This window comes from Phymastichus coffea, unplaced genomic scaffold (genome assembly GCF_024137745.1).
Source record: "Phymastichus coffea isolate CEN01 unplaced genomic scaffold, Cenicafe_Pcof_1.1 PCOF00013, whole genome shotgun sequence".
Classification (NCBI taxonomy): domain Eukaryota; kingdom Metazoa; phylum Arthropoda; class Insecta; order Hymenoptera; family Eulophidae; genus Phymastichus; species Phymastichus coffea.
This window is the reverse complement of record NW_026706824.1, coordinates 987091-1005971: the sequence shown is the minus strand read 5'-3', so window position 1 is coordinate 1005971 and position 18881 is coordinate 987091. Positions and strand designations below refer to the sequence as shown.

The 18881-nt window shown below is 36.5% G+C and overlaps 1 protein-coding gene across 3 annotated transcripts in view; it reads left to right on the top strand.

Annotated features, from left to right (window-relative positions):
* Positions 1-18881, top strand: part of LOC131673252 (uncharacterized) — a 1160519-nt gene that overhangs the window by 262032 nt on the left and 879606 nt on the right. For 2 of the 3 annotated variants that reach the window (XM_058951120.1, XM_058951112.1), the window contains one exon: positions 12282-13160. The exons of the other annotated variant lie outside the window; for it this stretch is intronic. In XM_058951120.1, the coding sequence (XP_058807103.1) occupies positions 12283-13077 (795 nt within the window). In that variant the 5' untranslated portion in view covers position 12282 and the 3' untranslated portion in view covers positions 13078-13160. Of the gene's footprint in view, positions 1-12281; positions 13161-18881 lie in introns of those variants that run through there. 3 annotated transcript variants of the gene reach the window in all.

Sequence of the window (18881 nt, the reverse complement as noted above, 5' to 3'; positions counted from 1 at the left end):
CGATCCCTGAATTCGTAACAGTAATTTACTATCTCATTATCTAAATTCCTCATCTTTTTCATCCTATCACTCACGATAATTCAGAAAATGGCGGATGGTCAGCGCGACTCGAGAAAAATTACGAGAAAAATCGCGCACCGCACTTCACAATTAATATTAATGTGTGGCAATTTGCCTACTTTCAGACCTCTGCTGAAGAACTCGACAAACAGAATTATGGCAACGAATCTGATAGAATTTGCTTCCTTCCAATCTAGCGAGCAGTGGCAAAATGGACGAGGAACGGCTTTTCGCGGTCAAATATCATCTTTCCTCTCCTCTTTCCGAGAAGAAATCTCATTATTGGCCGATATGCTAATTCGGATATCGGTAGCGCCCTTCGAATATTTCGTCATTGGTCATTATGTAAATTAGAAAAATACAGCGCCCTCATTTTATTTCCTATTTTTGTCGCTATTTACCCTCTCTCACCCCCCCCCTAGGTCGGCTAGCATTGATTGATGAGAAATATCTACCCCTACTCTTATTTATTTTTCGATGCGGACGGAAATACAATTTTATTCTAATTCGCTCATTGGTCATGACATCAGCAGCGAGTTTCGTCAGAGTTTCTAATTTTATCAATCAATTTATCAATTTAATTCATCAGATTGCTTGTCGCTTATTAATACATTTAAGGGATTATAACGGCCGCATACAAGTACTTATAATTTTATATTTCAATATGTTCCACGTATAAGTAAATAATTGTCAGTCGGTCTTATTTTCGTAGCGCCCTCATCATCGCATTTACATTTGAATCTGTATAATATTTATTTTAGTTCGCTCGCTTCATATGGTTTGTTTCGCTCGCTCTCGCTTAATCTGTTTCGCTCGCTTTCACTTAGTCTGTCTCGCTCGCTCTTGTTTAGCATGTCTCGCTCGCTCATGTTTAGTCTGTCTCGCTCGCTCTCGTCCAGTCTATCTCGCTCGCTCTCATTTAGTCTGTACCGCTCTTGAAAATGGCCGCCTTCGCTCCCGCGTGTCAACCTCGTACTCTGCTGCCAGTTTCCCAAGCGCCTGCTGGAGCGCTCCCCTTCGGTTGTGTGTCCGGGTGTTGTCAGTGATCGACAGCAGTGTCAGTATGTGTAGCGCTCAGGATATCGCCAATGATGCGCAGCAGCCTAACACAGCTGATTGCCGGCTGCCGCTTCATCGATGATTTTCTATTCGCCCCAGGTGTGCCAGCATTTCCAGAGTGTTTGTGTTAGTGCTGAGAAGTGTAACGGATCTGCATATACCGTTATCATGTATTTCCACTGCAGTTCCCAGTCAAGTTTTGGTGTTTTTCTTTCTAACCGGCAACATGTGATCGGAAGTGTATGTGTGCGTGCACTCTCTTTTCCCTTCTCGTGTGCTTCATTATTCAGTCATCCGTTGGATCGCGTTTTTCAACTTGTTATGTCGTTTTCTCGAGTTTGGATAGACGGATATGAAAAAGAATGAGTGTCCTAATTAGGGCGCACATAGATTATAATTATCCGGCTTGTTATGGGGCGGCAAGGGACGGGGGGGGGGGCTTTCCTGAGGTATTCAACTAATGGAACACTCTCAGGCAAAGCCTTGTAACGCACCACATTACAAATTTATGGACTGATTAATGAATTATAGCAAGGAAATTTTCTTCATCTAGTTTCCGATCTCGATTTACGAATGATCGTAGCGGTAGTTTTCTTATTATATTATACTGTTTTCATCAGTCTAGTGTAAGTTGTATATATTTTAAATAGCATGTTTGTCTCAAAATTGCTTATTATATTAGGTAATTGTTTTTTTTATCGTCATCAGCCTTTTGCTTTGGCTCGTATCTATTTTAAAAATTGTCTTACTTTTATGATTTTCTTCACCTGTTCTATATTTAGATTTCTTTACAAAGGAATTTGCTTCATCCCTCTTGATTTGCTAATTATTTTTTTTAGGGATGCAGGTTTAATAACTGCAATTTATTGTTTCAACCTTGACGAATTATATAAATTTGATCAATTAAAAACACATCGTAGTTGTCGAAAAACTGCTGAAGCTTGGAAAGAAAATGACAGCCAAAAACAAAGAGCTAAGGAATATGCAAACTGTGTAAAACAATATGTAACTCTATGAAACAACCTTTCTTTGATTTCTTTGATTCCACAAGGACACAGAAATTATAGATTTGATTTCACCTCCTGAACTTTAAAGCAAAGAATGGGTTAAAGAATGCTATGTTGATCGAGAAGCTTACTTTGGTAAATTTTCTGTCAATGCAAATAAATCCAGCAAATCGTTGAAGAAGACAGATATTTTACGTAGAATTTATGAAAATCATGGAGGTCACTGTATGAAATATGTTCAAATAATAATTTGAATAATCATAATTTTAAGAAAAAAAATGGCATAGTTGCAAGAAGAAGAAATAAATTTTTTACATAAACACAAATATCAAATAAATCGGAATTATTAGAGCAGATATCACATTTTGTTGAACAAGTTAAGCTAAAGCTTTCTTGAATAGGACCAAATAATGTTTATCATTCGAATCAGTCAGGATTCAATCTTGAATTCCATGCCGGCCGTATTTTGGCGATAGCAGGTACTTCAAAGATTAATTGTCTTGCTCAATCTCTGAATCCCCTGACTCATAATTATTGTATAACCATTTATTTGTGCTGTTGATGTTTAAAAATCATCTTTGTTAATCATTTTCCAAGTAACTAATGGTTAATTTGGGCCAATTGTAGAAAAAACCGTAAGTAAAGCCAAAAATATTCTTACTATGGCATCAAGTTCTGGAAAATCAATAACTAAACATACCTTAAAATGGTTCGAAGTCATCTTCTTACAGATTGGGGGAAACGAAAGTGTTTTGTACTTGAGCTTGTGGACTAGCCAAAAAAAGAAGATATTTAGTAATACCAATTAAGCAACTAAAAAAGTAAAATTGTACATTCCTTCTGGAGCCATTGGATTTTTCCAACTACTAAATTCGTATAGATTTAGACGTTGAAAAAAGTTTTTGAAACACTTTTCTGATCTTATTATGTTACGTAATTATGAAATAAATTCACGCTTAAGAAACGATATTCTAAAAACACAATGACTTCTTCACAACTAATTCTCATCATCGAGATTTGTAAATATGCTTAAATATACATAGTGGAAGAGTAGTTACATTACAAAAAAGTCTGATAAAGTTCAAACGCCTGTAGAGTACTGTTGATGCTTACTGCAAAAAATGTGACATTATAGCAATAATGAAATACGCCTGGTGTAATATGCCTTCGTGTACATAACACTTTCGTGCCATCCACGATACTAATTTTCCACATTACTGTAAAAAATACGTTAAATGAATATTTCAATACACAAATACCAGTCTTCGTTTGAACAAAAACACATTGAAAACTAAATGCTTGTCGAATCTAACGTGATAATCAAGTGCCCTAAACGTAAGAAGCAAGAAGACTCACGATACAATCAAGCACCCAGGCTTATAAGAGGCTAGGAGGCTTAAGTTAAGTTATCTACGGAAAAATTCACAACATCAAATTAAATTCTAATTGTAATATAATCATATATAATAAAATCATTAAACCCGCTGTTTTCAAGGTTATGTGGGTTTTCAAGGTTATGTGGGTTGGGCTGCTTGAGATTTTATTGGTGTAGTCTTTGGGGGAGGGGGGGGGATTGAAGGTTTAGAAATACCAGTTTACGTGAACTTAAATGGTTATATGTTAGGTATTTCAGCTGTCGACTTGTATGAAATTCTATTATTTTATTTATAGAATACGAGAATATAGAAGACGAGCGATTAATCTTGCTGTTCTAAGGCTTATATGTAGGCCTATGGTAGGGGTTGATAGAGGTAATTTCTACCCCTTAAAATGCGTTTAGACTGATAAAAAAACACGTGTCTAATATTTTTCAGTGTGTCACCCGTGTGTCAAATTTTATCCGATTTGGTGAGTGATACTTAGGCAGTGTTACTTGTAAGTTCTCTTGTAAGCGCATGACTCCTTTCATACAACTTGTTCTGTCCAACGAGATTATTTCGTTATCAGACGCAAAGCCAATCTCGCGATTTTTGTGCTTTTGTGTTTCCATTCATGCTCTGGAGAAAATTTCTTCACCGGAACGGTGGGATTTATCCGCGCGTGTATATGAAATACTACATACACACACACACGAAAAATTTATTTATTATAAAATAACTTTTTTTAACAAGTGGTTATTACGAAAACCATGCAAATATGGAGCGGAGTATAACTTTTGTACATTACCGCTCAAAAATTTAAGCTAACCCCACATGAAAACAGCAAATTTTAATTCAATTTGTACGAGATACATTGTATATGTACATAAAAAAGTATACAGAATTAAAAGAAATTAAATTTCTTATACTTTGAAAAATAATAAAAGTTTTTATCTTATACATTTTAAAGCTGTAAATTTGTTAACAATATCTACATAAACAATAATTTTAAATATCAAAAAGTTACATTTAAATATATTTGTGAACTAAACAGTAGAAACATCATTAACAGGAGTCCGGACCGATGCATTCCCAGGAAGTAGGACGACGATGAAGACGACATCCGACACCAGCTGATCCAGAAACGAGCCGAGGAACAACGCCACACAGACAAGAATATCCCGCTGCACCAATCACCACGTCCAATAAACAACTGTCTGACACTTGCGCACACATACATGCTAATGACCGAGCTCGCGAATACCCGAAAGCGACGTCGAACAGCGGCAACGTGACGCGACATCAACGCGATAACGGAGCAGTGGCCATATTATGACGCAATCCATAAGGAGCGTAGCGAGCGTGAGCAGGGAAGGAAAGAATACGTAAACATGAGTCAGTAAGGAATGCATGAGCAAGAGTCGAGAGCAAGAGAGAAAATACCGAATCGTTAGTAAGGGCAATCGATAGGGCTAACGAGCGTGAAAGAGCAAAGACCGGATAATAACCGATACAGTTACGTACGTATCGATGCGCTAGACCGACCAAAGGGCGCACTTTTAAACTGCAAATTATTACGAAGATATAGGCAGACCGATAAATAGGATAATTAGGCGCTAAATAACCGACCAGTAAAAAAATTACTTGGGCTACAGTAGTAAAATAAACGGCGCTGATGATCGTGACGACGTCATGGTAAACCAATAAAATAAAAGTTCACGACCGAAGGGAAAGGGAACGCCAGACGAAGTGACAAGACGCCGAAAGAGACTTGGGAATGTTTCTGTGGACCACAGCCGCGTACGGAGCTCTCAACCCTACGTGTCGGATCTATAAGTGCGATCACCATTTTGTCGATAAATAGCGAGGCCAGCCGCAAGTAGCAACGACCATCGTCCAAGACTGTAATAGGAGTGAGTACATCCTAGATTAGTTACGACCGGGAGTGCGCGACGTGACCATCTTGATCACCATGCTTCTACCGACCAATCTGACCCGCAATAGGCGATCGTCTATCGTGATTGCCTTCGATCAACTGACCGACCAAACGTGCTAAGATCGCAGGTGCAGATTGCGATCGCGTCGTGATACTTCGATCATCAGACTAGTCGTAGGTTAGGGCCAGAAATGAGCATGTAGGAATTAGTATGGGCAAGCCGAATAGGATTAGCAAGTGCATCTATCAAATAAATGTAAAACGAGTTACGAGCTGAATTTCGGTTAATGCGTAATAATGGATGGGCGACCGATAGGCTTATTAGATGAAAGTGACTATTGATCCTGGATAGGCTGGGGAACTAAATGTGATATCAATAATTCACCTTCTTATGATAACCATTTGAACTTTTGAATTTACCCGTGATTCACCTGTCCTCCATAGCTATCACGGCATGGTTATATAATGGACCAATATAATGGATCAGGGCTGCTAGAGGAACCCATTACAATTACTTGCTTATGAAGAGAGTCTCTTCTCTGAAGACCCTGACACGTTTCAGAACACAGCAAGTAGGATTTTCGCGCTCTATTTCCGCTTACAGGTGACCACAGTGGCCATTTCGAGCAGAGTGAGGCAGCCTATTCCCGACATCACAGCGATCAAACCCGTCGGTTTGCAGCGCTAGCGTCTTCCTAACGCGGAGACGTTAGCTGGCGCCCAACCAGATGAATAAAAAGCATCAAACCAGTTGATTACGCTACTGATGACATCCAAGGAAAAGGAAGAGCTGACTAGAATACTTTCCCTAATCTCTCCTCCGTCATAATCTCTTAAGAATTACGAATCTCGAAATAATCAATCTCAAACAATAATACAAAAATAAAAATTACTTCTATAAAATGTTGAATAATTCAGAATAAATCACAATTTTGTTGCACTAATAAATATAACAAATTTTTTTTAAATGGCAATTTCGTCAAAATAGCCATCTCGAGGTTTAATTATTCCTGCACAAATACGAGACATACGATCAAATAAATTTTTGCAATAGTATTTCTTGTAATTTTACACATTCCTCTTGCAAGATATGCCACAAATCACTTTTGTTTCGCAATGGTTTATCACGAATGTTTCTATCTAAAGGACCCGATAAATACTAGATAAATACTATTGCTAAAAAATAGAAAATTGCTCAAAAACTAAATATTTCTTATAGTGGTGTAAAGACAATTATAAATAGGTATAAGCAAGGACATGGCTTTAAAACCCGTAATCACGGAGGTCGTCCATGATAAGCATTACGAGTCAAGATGAGCAAATCGTCCTAAAAAGTAAATGAGATTGGTTAAAAACTGCACGAATGATATGGAGTGAACCTATTGATGCTGATGATCTGGAAGTGTCTGTTTTTACTATAAAACGCCGTCTTTACGATACTGGCTTTTACAGTCGAGTAGCAACTAAAAAGCCACTTTTATAAAAAGTAAATAAATTGAAAAGATTAGCCTGGGCAAAAAAATATGGGCATTGGACATCTGCTCATTGGAAGGCAGTAATGCAACAAGATAATGATTTTAAACATTTGTCAAAGTATAGTATGAAGTATATATTAGATCATGTCAAAGAAGAGTAAAAGTCTTTAGATTATGGAATGGCCTTCCTAAAGGTCTGACTGCAATCCCATCGAGTACTTATGAGGTCATTTAGATATAAACATTTTTGATAAACCGTTACGAAACAAATGTGATTGTTGAAAGCCATTTAATAAAAATTTTTTTATGTTTATTAATGCAACAAAATTGTGATTTATTCAACATTTTGTATAAGTAATTCCATTTTTTATATTATTTTCCAAGACTGATTATTTCGAGATTCTCATTTCTTAAGAAACTGGATTGGAATATAGATATTTGATGTTTCTACTGTTTTGTTCACAAATATATTTAAATGTAACTTTTGGATATTTAAAATTATTGTTTATGTAGACATTGTTAACAAATTTACAGCTTTGAAGTGTACAAGATAAAAACTTGTGATGATGCGTCATCACGGAAAATCTATCTTACCTTACGCTAGCCCCGCTCCCGATAGAAACATGCGACCGAACAGCTGTTGCCGCATAAGCCCACCCGCACATGTCCGAGATCTTGCGATTTATTATTCCTCAAGGTCTACCCAACCGATGCGCACGACCCTTACACCTGCGTACAACCTCTCGCGCACTCACGACTCGGACCGACACTCCCTCAGGAAGCTGGACGTCAATAAAGACTCCAGCTGGGATCAGCTGATCTCAAGCCGCCGTCTAACTAGAGCAGACCTAGCTAGACCAAAGTAGGTGCAACTGAGCGCGTGAGAGCGAGCGAGACAACCGATACGAGACCGATCGGACGCGAGCGAGGGGAATCGGTAGGACTAACGGACGGCTGTTAGACAAGGATAGGCGATAATGACGCTAACGGATTAGCCAATCGGTAATAGCTTAGGGATAGTTCGACAAATAACATAAAACCGACGCTATCAGTGCAACCAGTAAGGTAATTAGGCGCCAAGACTCGACCAATAGCGAAATACGCAGGCAATGATTAACAAAATAGACGGCGCTGACATCCGGCTTAGCAAAAAATCGACCAATCGCACGATTTCTAAGGTGAGGTAAGCGAAGAGAAGCGGTGCGTCGCTGAAAAACGTCGCGCCAGTGTCTGCCGAGCTCTGGAGCCGACCAGAGCCAGTATCCGCTGACCTCCGGAATCGACCGAAGACCTGAACTCGCGAGTGAGTGAGCCAGCAGACAAAGCAGCAAGCAGCAAGCAGAGCAGAGCAAGCAGAGCAGCAAGCAGCAACGAGCAACAAACAGCAGCGAGTAGCAACAGCAGCGAGCAGCAGCCCCAGCGAGCAGCGACCAGCAGCAACAAGTAGCAGCAGGAACGGCAGGAGCAACGGCAGCAACAATAGCGGTAGCTACGACGGCATTAGCGGCGGTAGCCGCGGTCACGATCGCGTCGAGTTCGAACAAACGCACGAGTAAGTACCTTTCTCTTCTTCCCATTAAAATCCCGTGATTGTTTAAACGTTCACGTTATCGGGAATGCCGCACGACCTTCGCGCGTCTGATAAATTCGCTTATGCGCACATCTTTCGTCACTGATCTTTCGGGCGATTTTTCTTTGTTGTCGTCATACCGAGTACCGTCCGAACAACGAATTCTTCGCGCACGCGTGTCTATTTGCCGTCGATTCTTTGTCTGACCTTTATCAATCTGCCGAACGATGAGCGAACTTTTCCGATTTTCGTGCGGAAAGTAAATTCTCCGTGTGCGCGTAGTCTTATTGCCGATCCTCTCGAAGTGATTTCCTTGTAAGTTGCTATATACCGAATAGACAGAGCCTGATCTTTATACGACCGACCGATCCCCCGTGTGCGCGTTAGTTATTGTAAATTCTTTTGTGTGATTTTCCATTGTGGATTGTCGAACGCCCACAAGCATCGCGTGACCTTCGCGCGGGCTACGAGTTTTCATACGTGTATTGACGAAATTCTTTTGTGAAGCCGATCGGACTTATATACATTACGCGAGTCGTGTCTGACCGTCACTCGACCGACAAATTTTCCGTACGAACATTACTATCCTCCGATTTTCGTTATACGATTTTGTTTTGAAGTGCTAAACATCGATCGAGTAGCGTCTGACCTTCGCGCGACCGGCCGATCCTCGCGCGTATGTAAATTCGTCGTTAGTTTCCCTGAACGAACTTTTGTGCTTTGCGCGTTGAAATAAATAGTCCGACGTTGTGTAATCACCTTACAATTTTTGAGTACGTCCGCATCAACCGTCGTCACCTCAAGTCGAAGTCGCGTCATGGTACGCCACTGGCGCCCCTACCAGGTTAGAATAGGTAGACCATCTTGAACGACTGACCTTGCGCTGCTCCGGGATAGTGAGTTTGTTCAATAAACTCGAGTCCTTATTAACTTAGTGTTATTATTGACTTTGCCCGTTTGATTACCTCATCCCCAGTAGCATTCGCGGTCGGTCTCGAGATTAGCGAACGCGTTGAATTAATTGATATTTCGACAATTGCTATCACAAGCCACGTAACCGGTCGATTTGGATCCTCTCCTGCCTATTGGATTGTCAACGAGGCGTCCTGAGTCGCCGCTCTGATGTACCCGCTTCTGAGACAAGAGCCTCGTGCCCCGAACATCACTGACTAGCCGTCGAGCCTCAGCCATGGTAGCTAAGTTATCCGTTGTCCCCTTTTCCCGTTTGATTCTTTTCTCGAACGACTCAGTCTAGGACTTTGCACTCACCGTCTATACGCGAGGACACGGTAGCTGGCGCCCAAATAAAATAAAAGCTGAATACATCGGCTGACTGCGCCGCTGGCGGCGGTCGAGGCCGGAAAAATCGATTACTACACACTTTATTTTTCCTCTCCCCTTGTCTCGTCGCAAACTTTTATTATTTTTCAAAGTATAAGGAATTTGATTTGTTTTAATTCTATATATATTTTTCATGCACATATACGACATATCTCATACAAATTGAATTAAAATTATTAAAAAAAAAATTTTTTTATAATTAGAAATTTATTCTCTTTACCATTCTTTTGTAGGATGCATAGTATTTAAAATACAAAAAAGTTTTTTTAAATTGTGATTTTTTACAAAATCATACCGTATCATAAAAAAATATTAATCATAATATTCTATAAATCATTTTAAATCTTTTGCAAATGCCTTTCTAACGACTAAGTTTACTCACTGATAATCAGAAAGAGAATGAAGCAGATGAAGAGCATGGGTCAACACCATTAACTAAAACTACATATATGAGTAATACAGCATTAAGGTATGGATTTATTCACTCATCCACACCTACAGTAGATAATATATATAGCTTGAATTATTTTTTTCATCAATTAGAAAATTGTATGTCAGCTTTTCAATTTTTAAGTTTTGATTTTTTTTTCGTTACAGATTTTTTTATCATCGTGGAAATCATTAATGCTATAGCATGCATCTCGTACTACTTACCAATAAGATAGTTGAAAGAGTTGGGTTGAAACATTTTATACTCAATCACTGTTATCAATAAAATTCAAGCAAATTTGGGTCTGAAATCGTCATTGACTTCGAAGCTGATTTTGATATGTTCCTTCCAAACAAATTAAATGAACACTTCATTGCAAACCCAAACTTAATAACATCTTTATTTGGTGAAATTAATAGTAGATGTTAAGTTAGAATATCTTCAATCAAAGTTGAAACTATTCATAGCAAAAAAAGTGTATCTATCTCTGAAATTCAGGATTGAAAAGTATGAAACATTGAATTCAGATTACAGTTTGCACTCTGTACTTAACGTAAAAATCAATTAAGATAAATAGTAGTCTTTTTCATTTAAACAATCCTTCTTCATTAATCATAAGACAGTATAATAGTATACCATACATAAATATCTCTGACACTTTAAGAAAAGATGATAAAAAAAGGATAAAAAAGTGAATAAATCATCTTAGTGGAAGTCATATACTGTAGATTTCTCCATCAATACGAAATCAATATCAAAATTAGATATTAATAAGATTTTAAATGTATAATATTGAATAATGTATGTTATTTACTCATTGCTTATATTATTAGATTATGTTAAATAAATAGAAATAATTTTTTAAACAATATGTTTTTGATTTTTCAATGACTTTATCCCTCTGGGCATGGAGCATGCGCATATATACTAACGATTCATAAAACAACTCTACAAGGGTAACTAAGTATTATTATCGTTCATTGAGGTGAATCTTGATCTTGATGGGATTGACGGGATTGGTAAAAGATACATTTTAGAGAACTAAATGAAAGGACACACCACGTGGTATAATGGAAAGTAGAGTATAATCGAGAGAATGAAAATCTGGCACTGATTGCACGAGACATTCGTTCAAGCTGCCTTTCTGAAGTATACAGAGTGCTCTCGGGTCTCTTCCTGTCTCTTGGTGACGCGTACAGGGAAGGCAGAACCACACTGCGGCTATAAGACTTTCGGCAATAAGAGGCTGCAATAAGCGTGAAATTTTTTCTAATTTCGCGATATTTTTTTTCTCTTCACCGCCCAGTTCGTCTATGAATCATATAATTTTTATAAATTTCAACAAGTATTCGTCGGTGAACAGCTATATAATAGCTACAATCAATTAGCTATAAATTTTTTTTTATTTCATTGTATTTCATATTATTTGATTCGTTTCGCGCATACTCATCACTTCGACACAATATTATTATACGTATGTTATTATACGTATTTTATTAACATGTATTCTATTACGTATGATCAATTTATAATATCAATTATTTTTAACAATAATTGATATAATTATAACGCCAATTTTAACAATAAGTTTTACGGTTAGGGCATTACATAGTGGTAATTAGTCATTCGATTACGGACAGAAGAAAGGCGTCAGTGGTTTTTCTGAAATGTTGCAAGAGTTGCAACACTCTCAGGTTAAATCTTATAATTCACAATATTACAAACTGATTGAATAAAATGAGCGATAGTCAATGAAATGATGAAACTTTTATTTTCTTTATTATACAGTCTCAAAATTTACTATTTTTGAATGCAATAACCAATATTACTGAAAAATGAACTGCAGTGCATCGTGTAATCTCATTGGATAAACTCACGCTTGATAAAAGTATTTATAACTTATTATATTTTTTACTTAGTTAATTCATGAAAGAATAATTACTTTTCATTTTGATGAACTACTTCTATTTTTCTAAGACAATATTAAAACGCAGTGAATATTGCTTTCTAAATGAAATCAGTACAGTATATTTCCCATGTTACAGGATGCACGCGGTTGGATTACATTCAGCTTTGGCTATTAAACGCCAGCGAAAACGACGAGATGAACAGCGCCGTGCTAAAGAACGTAGATATAGTAGCCAATCTGGTGAAAGCGGTTTGACATCACCAAGATTATCGACAGCTTCGCTCGATCAACGTCGTCACCATAAAACCCATACGGAAAGATCTAATCAAGGAGTGTTAGATACTAAAGTTGTAACATCAATAGGAATGTTGCATGTTGGTGTTGTATTCTTAGTATTGGGGGCTTTTTTATTAATTAGTGGTATTCTGCCTAATGATTTAGATTCATTAAAAAACAAATCTTTCATTAAATGGTGGAATGAACTTGTAGCAATCGGACTTTTTTCAATCACAGTTGGATGTTTTTTAATTATCTTAAACCGTATTATTACTAAAAAGGAAGAAGATGATCTTGAAAAATATGTAAAACGTCAATTAACGCGATCGAAGTCGGGTCATCGACTTGAAAGAGATATTGAAACAGGCGAGCTAACCACGAAACATGCTAAGAAAGCAAAACAATATAAAAATTTGAATTCATCAATTTCCATCAATAGTCGACCTATAAAAGATATACCCAATACATATTCATTAGCAAATCCATCGCCAGTTTATACAACGTATTCAATATGTGAAACTCATCCAACAATAGAATCTTCTATATTTTTAGAAGGAATAGCTGAAGAAGATGGCATTACTGATAGACTAATAACTTTAACTCAATTACATACCGAATCAGAGTTGACGAATAAAAAAAACTTATTTGAAAAATAATTTTAGCAAAAATAATTTTTGCAGAATATTGATATGAAATTTATAATGCGTTGTAATGTCTGAATTTGTAATATTCTAGTGTACTCCGCAATTTCTTTTGTATTGTGGTGTTCACTACATATATACCGTAATCCATGTAAATCTTTACTCTTTGAATATATTTGATACATCAAATTAAATATAATTATATATAATATGACTAAGATTCGATTTCGTATGTATTCAAACATGATTTGATTACTTTATTCATAAGAATAATTGTTCAATAATAAGTACGAATTTTTATAAATTTTAATAACTAATATTTTTTTCAGCAACATTTTAAAAAATTTAAATAAGTCTTAAAATCGAGTATTTTTATATTATAGATATTAGTATTTATAAGTATTTAGTTAGTATCCAATTATTGAATTAATCAATCAAATCTAGAATTTTTTTAATCCGATAAACCGTCCTACTTAGTAATTATCTTCATTCTATAACTTCTTATGGTAATCTATTGAATAATTATTTAATTTCACTTACTTCAATTATTTTCTTAAGTTATAAAATAATATAATGATAAATGGTTTACTATGGTTATGGGTTACGAGTAAAATTTTATGTAGCTAGTTAAACAATTTTCATATAATTTGAAAATGATTACTGTCAATATTATAACGGGGTTGCTTACCGTTTAATTATTTTTATTACGATGATCGCGTAAACGTGCTCGCAATCACCTATATCAAATAAGAAAGTCGGAGAGCAAGAGGGAACGGATGTCAGTCAACCAACTATCTGCGGGAGTGAAGAGAACGCTCTGAAAGTACTTGTTAATATCGTGTACGAAAACTCTTTATTATCTCTCAAAACGCTACATTAGATCGGCCCGCGTGTTTATGTTTACATCGGCGCTCGCTCGACAACAATATGCAGTGTCGGGACGCTCGCTGCTCTTTGTCCGTAGAGCTACTACATGCACGCTTCGAGCACGGAAAATTAATTGTTACGCATGCAATCGCGATCGCGAGACTAAGTTGGCCAGCTTACCTTTATTCTGCAGACGCACGGAGACAAAACTGAACGATTTACACTGCAGGAAAGTCTGTCTGTTCTTTTGTGTCGCGGATCGCGAATTCGCGTGCACGTGGTTTCGCCCTCGATGGCGAAACCTCACACACACTTCCAAACCACAGGACACGGCGCTTCTCTGCTGGCCCCGGTCTGCACTCTTGATATCTGCACGGCAGCTCGGCAACAGCAGTTTCCCAAAATCGGCTCTGGTGCGGATGCTCTGCTTACGGAATTCAACTCTGGTGCCTCATGTAGCGGTAGCTGGTTTCGTATACACGGGCGAGCGTGTTGATGGTTAAACCCTCACTGGTTCGATTTCAATCGCGCGCGTTCCGTCTGCTCGCGTGCCGAATTCCTTCGTTACGTTTTTCGTCTCCCCCGGTAGGTGCTGCCCCCGCAGGCAGCAATTAGGTTAGATTATTAGCGTTAATTCGACGTTTACCGTCACAATACATTGCGCATTACTTAGAATAATAGTAGAATTATCAATAAAAAAGTAAGCAAAGTATATTCTTTATGGTCGAAACTGTATAAATTAGTTCCACATTTATGTGAGAAGTGAAATTAAATTTATTTCATTGGAAAATATTATTTAGAACTTGCAAAATATAAATTGCAAAATTCATTTTTGAGGGAGAACTTTGAGAATGAATTCCATCCTCTCAAAATATTATTCCGCCGAATAGAAAAAACATCCGTTACTTATTTTTCTATGACATACAAGATATTAAGAGAATATTGAAATTATGAGGTAGGGTTGAGGGAGTGGGGTACTTTCCTTGTAAATTGCTAAGAACATAAAATATTAAAATATGTAAATCAGATAATTTCTATATTACTATTCGATGACAGCGTCACCCAATCGGGCGATTTAAATTTTTAATTTCTCATAACAAGAGCATTTATATTGTCTTATCTCAAGTTTTCAGCATCCATCGAATGTAAAGAACAGAAGAACGAAATATTACCAAGAAGATTATTTATTGAGTTGCTATTATTTTTAGTTAGCCACTAATTTTGTTTTGAGATAAATTGTTAGAGTAATAGTAAATAAAGTCGCATCTTTTATAAAATATGTGTTTTTCTTATTCCTGATTTCAAATTCGGGGTTTTCTACATTTTGGGGGCTTAGCCGGAATTGAGGAAATAATTAGAGAACAGTTGTAAGAAAAATACAATTAGACGTAATGTTGATGTGTTCGGCTGTAAGAGACTATGCTGATGGACCAAAGCTGATAACATGCGGTGATTTCGTTGCTCTAGTAGCTACATTTCAACGTGAATAAAAATCAGCTAAGTCAATTTTTATACATTTAGTTAGATTAGCTTAAGAGGTTGTTTTCTTATATATGGCGTTCGGTTTGCTTAGATATTGTTCCTAATTTAATCAGAGAGTAAGCTTAGACAAAAGTGCAGTCAAAGTCGAAATGCCTTTGATTGAGTTGACACAGATTGCTTGCTCAGATCTGAAATGGCACCCACCAAGGCAGGTGATCAAGCGCAGTCACTGGAATCAGATTGTCCTAGGTTAAGCTATCGCAAGTATCGTAAATTAACCAGATAGATTTTTTAGCATGACTAGTGATTCGTCAAAAGTACTCGCTCGACGGTTCGCCATGTGCATTAGACAAACGCGTTGTCGGTGTTCAAGTGAAGAAGATCATTGTTGTAATACCGATATCGCATGTCATCTTCCACTTCCCAGTTCCTTTAATTGTTAAAACGTTTTTCAACGTCATCTCTGTGCTAAAGATACCAGGGATTGGTATTAAGAGCAAATGTAGCAACTTCCTACCCATCCTTGAACTCACGCCACAGTGCATCTGGGACTTAATGAAGGATTTTCTTTCGGTAGATCAATTGAAAGTTCCATTTCTGTAATTCGAACTCCCACTTTATGAGCCACCGATTTTAATCCTTGCTCTACAGCTAAGTCAGAGTCATGTGATCGGTTACCGTAATAAAATGCGTATCTTCGGTATATAGTCTGAACTTTTTAATTGCGAAAAGCAAGGCGAGACACTCCACCTCGGACACTGTGAACTTCTGAACACTGATTCGCGAGTCGGGCAACACGCAATTTTTAACCACAGTGACGCTCGGCTCCACGTCTACACTTACAACTTTCAAATTACCGCTTCTGTAGCTACCGTTACCGCTCATCGGCTCTCGGCCATTAACTCGACGGCACTCTCGTTGCATCTGACAACTTGCTCTCTCTCTCTCTCTCTCTCTCTTTCTCTGTGTCTTCGTCTTTATCTCATGTGTTTAGAACTAACGTACACTCACTTTCCGTTCCATCCACTTCTCGGAAAAATTTTCCCGCACCTCGAACAAAAAGTCAAGTGTGAGTGTGCATAAAAATGTACACTCCCTACTTGATAGCAGCAAATAAGGGTGGCGGGCCGCAGAGCTAAGTCTTCTACTACAATATAATTATAAAATCTAAGTTACTTAAAGTATTCATTATATTCATTTCTTGCATTTAATCAGCACTAATATTTCAATTATATTTTATAAGTATTTGTAACAGCAAAGAAAGATCATCTTCATTTGTTTGGTTTTTAAGTATATTATAATTTTATAATTTGATTTGCATAAAACAAAATTCCTTCAACACTTTAACAATGTTTATCAATTTTTAGAAATAGAATAGAATGATATATTTGTCCCTAATATAAACCATTGGTTTTTATTAGAAACACCGTTTTTTCGAGTATATTGTCTTGACATATTTTTGAAATCCAGTATAATCGCTGGTAGCCAGTGTCTAAAAAAATTTCTTTACTGCTCAATTACTTCTTCGTAAATGAATAAACAAATATGAATAATAAAAATATGTGTGATCTTGAGGTTTGGGAAAATGTCATTAAAGAATATTCACAAATGATTTACACATTTTTTTTATTTATAGAAAACTTTATTATTATTTATTAGTATCCTTGAATAATTTAATCTGTTTCTTTTCATTCTATGCGTTGAACTCTAATGTAAAATTGTTTCCTGAATTTGATAGTTTGAAGTACATGTATAATTTTGTATTTGCCATTGTAATTTGGACTCATGGCAATCTTTCAAGACGACCTTCAAAACGGAATTCCATAGCCATTCTTTTTTTAAGTTCAGTGTACACAAGAATTTTTGTGCCATCATTGTGCCATCTTTGATTATGAATTTATGCTCATCGTATTTGAAATCGCCAAAGTTCCGTTCCAATCCATGATAATAGATAAAGATAGAGCTCCAATCACAAGTTATCTCGCTTGTATTTTTTATGTTAATCGCCGCCAAGAATATGATAATGTAAATTGTCGCACAAATGATTCTCGTGATAGTTGATTGGAAATATTGCAATATATTTTATGGCTTATGACTTTCCAGGAAATATGGAGCCTTGCATTTTGATTACATACTGTAATATTGTATTGGATGATAGTATTGTATAGGATAAAATGAAGCGGTATGTCGCGGTTCCTGCGGGAACATTTTTTTAACTCCAAACGCACATGGACTATAAGTTGCATACTGACTTCTATTCATGTCGATGTTGAGCATCGGTATAGATAGCACTCTAAATTGAGACAGAGTTTCCTGCTCAAGATGTTGGATTGAAAAAACTGACTAGCTTTAGCTTCTTTCTCATTTTTTTATGTAGTTATAAAGCTCAAGGCGACAAAGCATGGCTTCCCAAAGCACGGTTTGGTACTGATATGCATGACTTGAAAATATTTTTTTTTTAAAGTACATAAAAAAAACTGCAAAATGGAAAAAGAATCACCTTGATATCTCTTTTCAGTCGCGAGATTTTTGATTTTGAAACTTTTTTTTTACAAACAGTATATAGTGCGTCCTCGAAAGATCTAAATGCGCCTAATCCAAATTTGAGGTAAAATTTTTCCTTGTACGACAGATTTCCGAGATATCTTTACCTAAAAGTGAAGAAAAAACTGTTTTTGGCTATATTAGAAGTTAAATTACATAGTGAAAAATGTTATTTCTCAAAACCAATAATGCGATCTGAAAGCATGAAAACGCTTTTTCAAATTGAAAAAATCTTTCTTCTTATGTAAGCAATAGATGTTTGATGTTTAGCATTTTAGCTTTTTCCCTTTAGTCTTAAAATAGAACACAATTTTTGTAGAAAGCAATCTTGCAGTACGTTTCAGTTTTTTAGATCGCTTAAACCGAATTTAACATCAAAATTGAGCTCTAACCTTAAATACATGAAATTTTCTGACCTAAAATTGCAATAAAATGTTATAGGCTTTAATAACAATTTTTTTATAACGGAATATCAATGAAAGCATGAAGATGTGAAATTTGATTTTCAACAAGTTCAATCAGCATAATCAGAGTGTTTCGAATTTACGACAGATTAACCTCCAAGCTTATATCTAACCCTTCAAACACTATACTCACGAGTTTCAAACATACGACAGGTTAACCACAAAATAAAAACTACAAATACTATAACCCACGCGTTTCAAATCTATGACAGGGTTCTAGTCTAACTTTTTATTTAAACCTAATAGGTGATGCTAAGTGCATAATAACCTACAAACACTACCACCTCGCCAGGTTAATTTAAATAAACAATTGTCTGCAGACACTATCGATATATCGATTTTGTTAACAGAAGAAAACTTTAGCTTCGAAACTATAATTCAGTGTCAGTTTCACGTAAATCTCTTTCAGAATTCATGTTCAAAACATCAGAATATTGACTTGGAATTTTTACTAAACCAGAA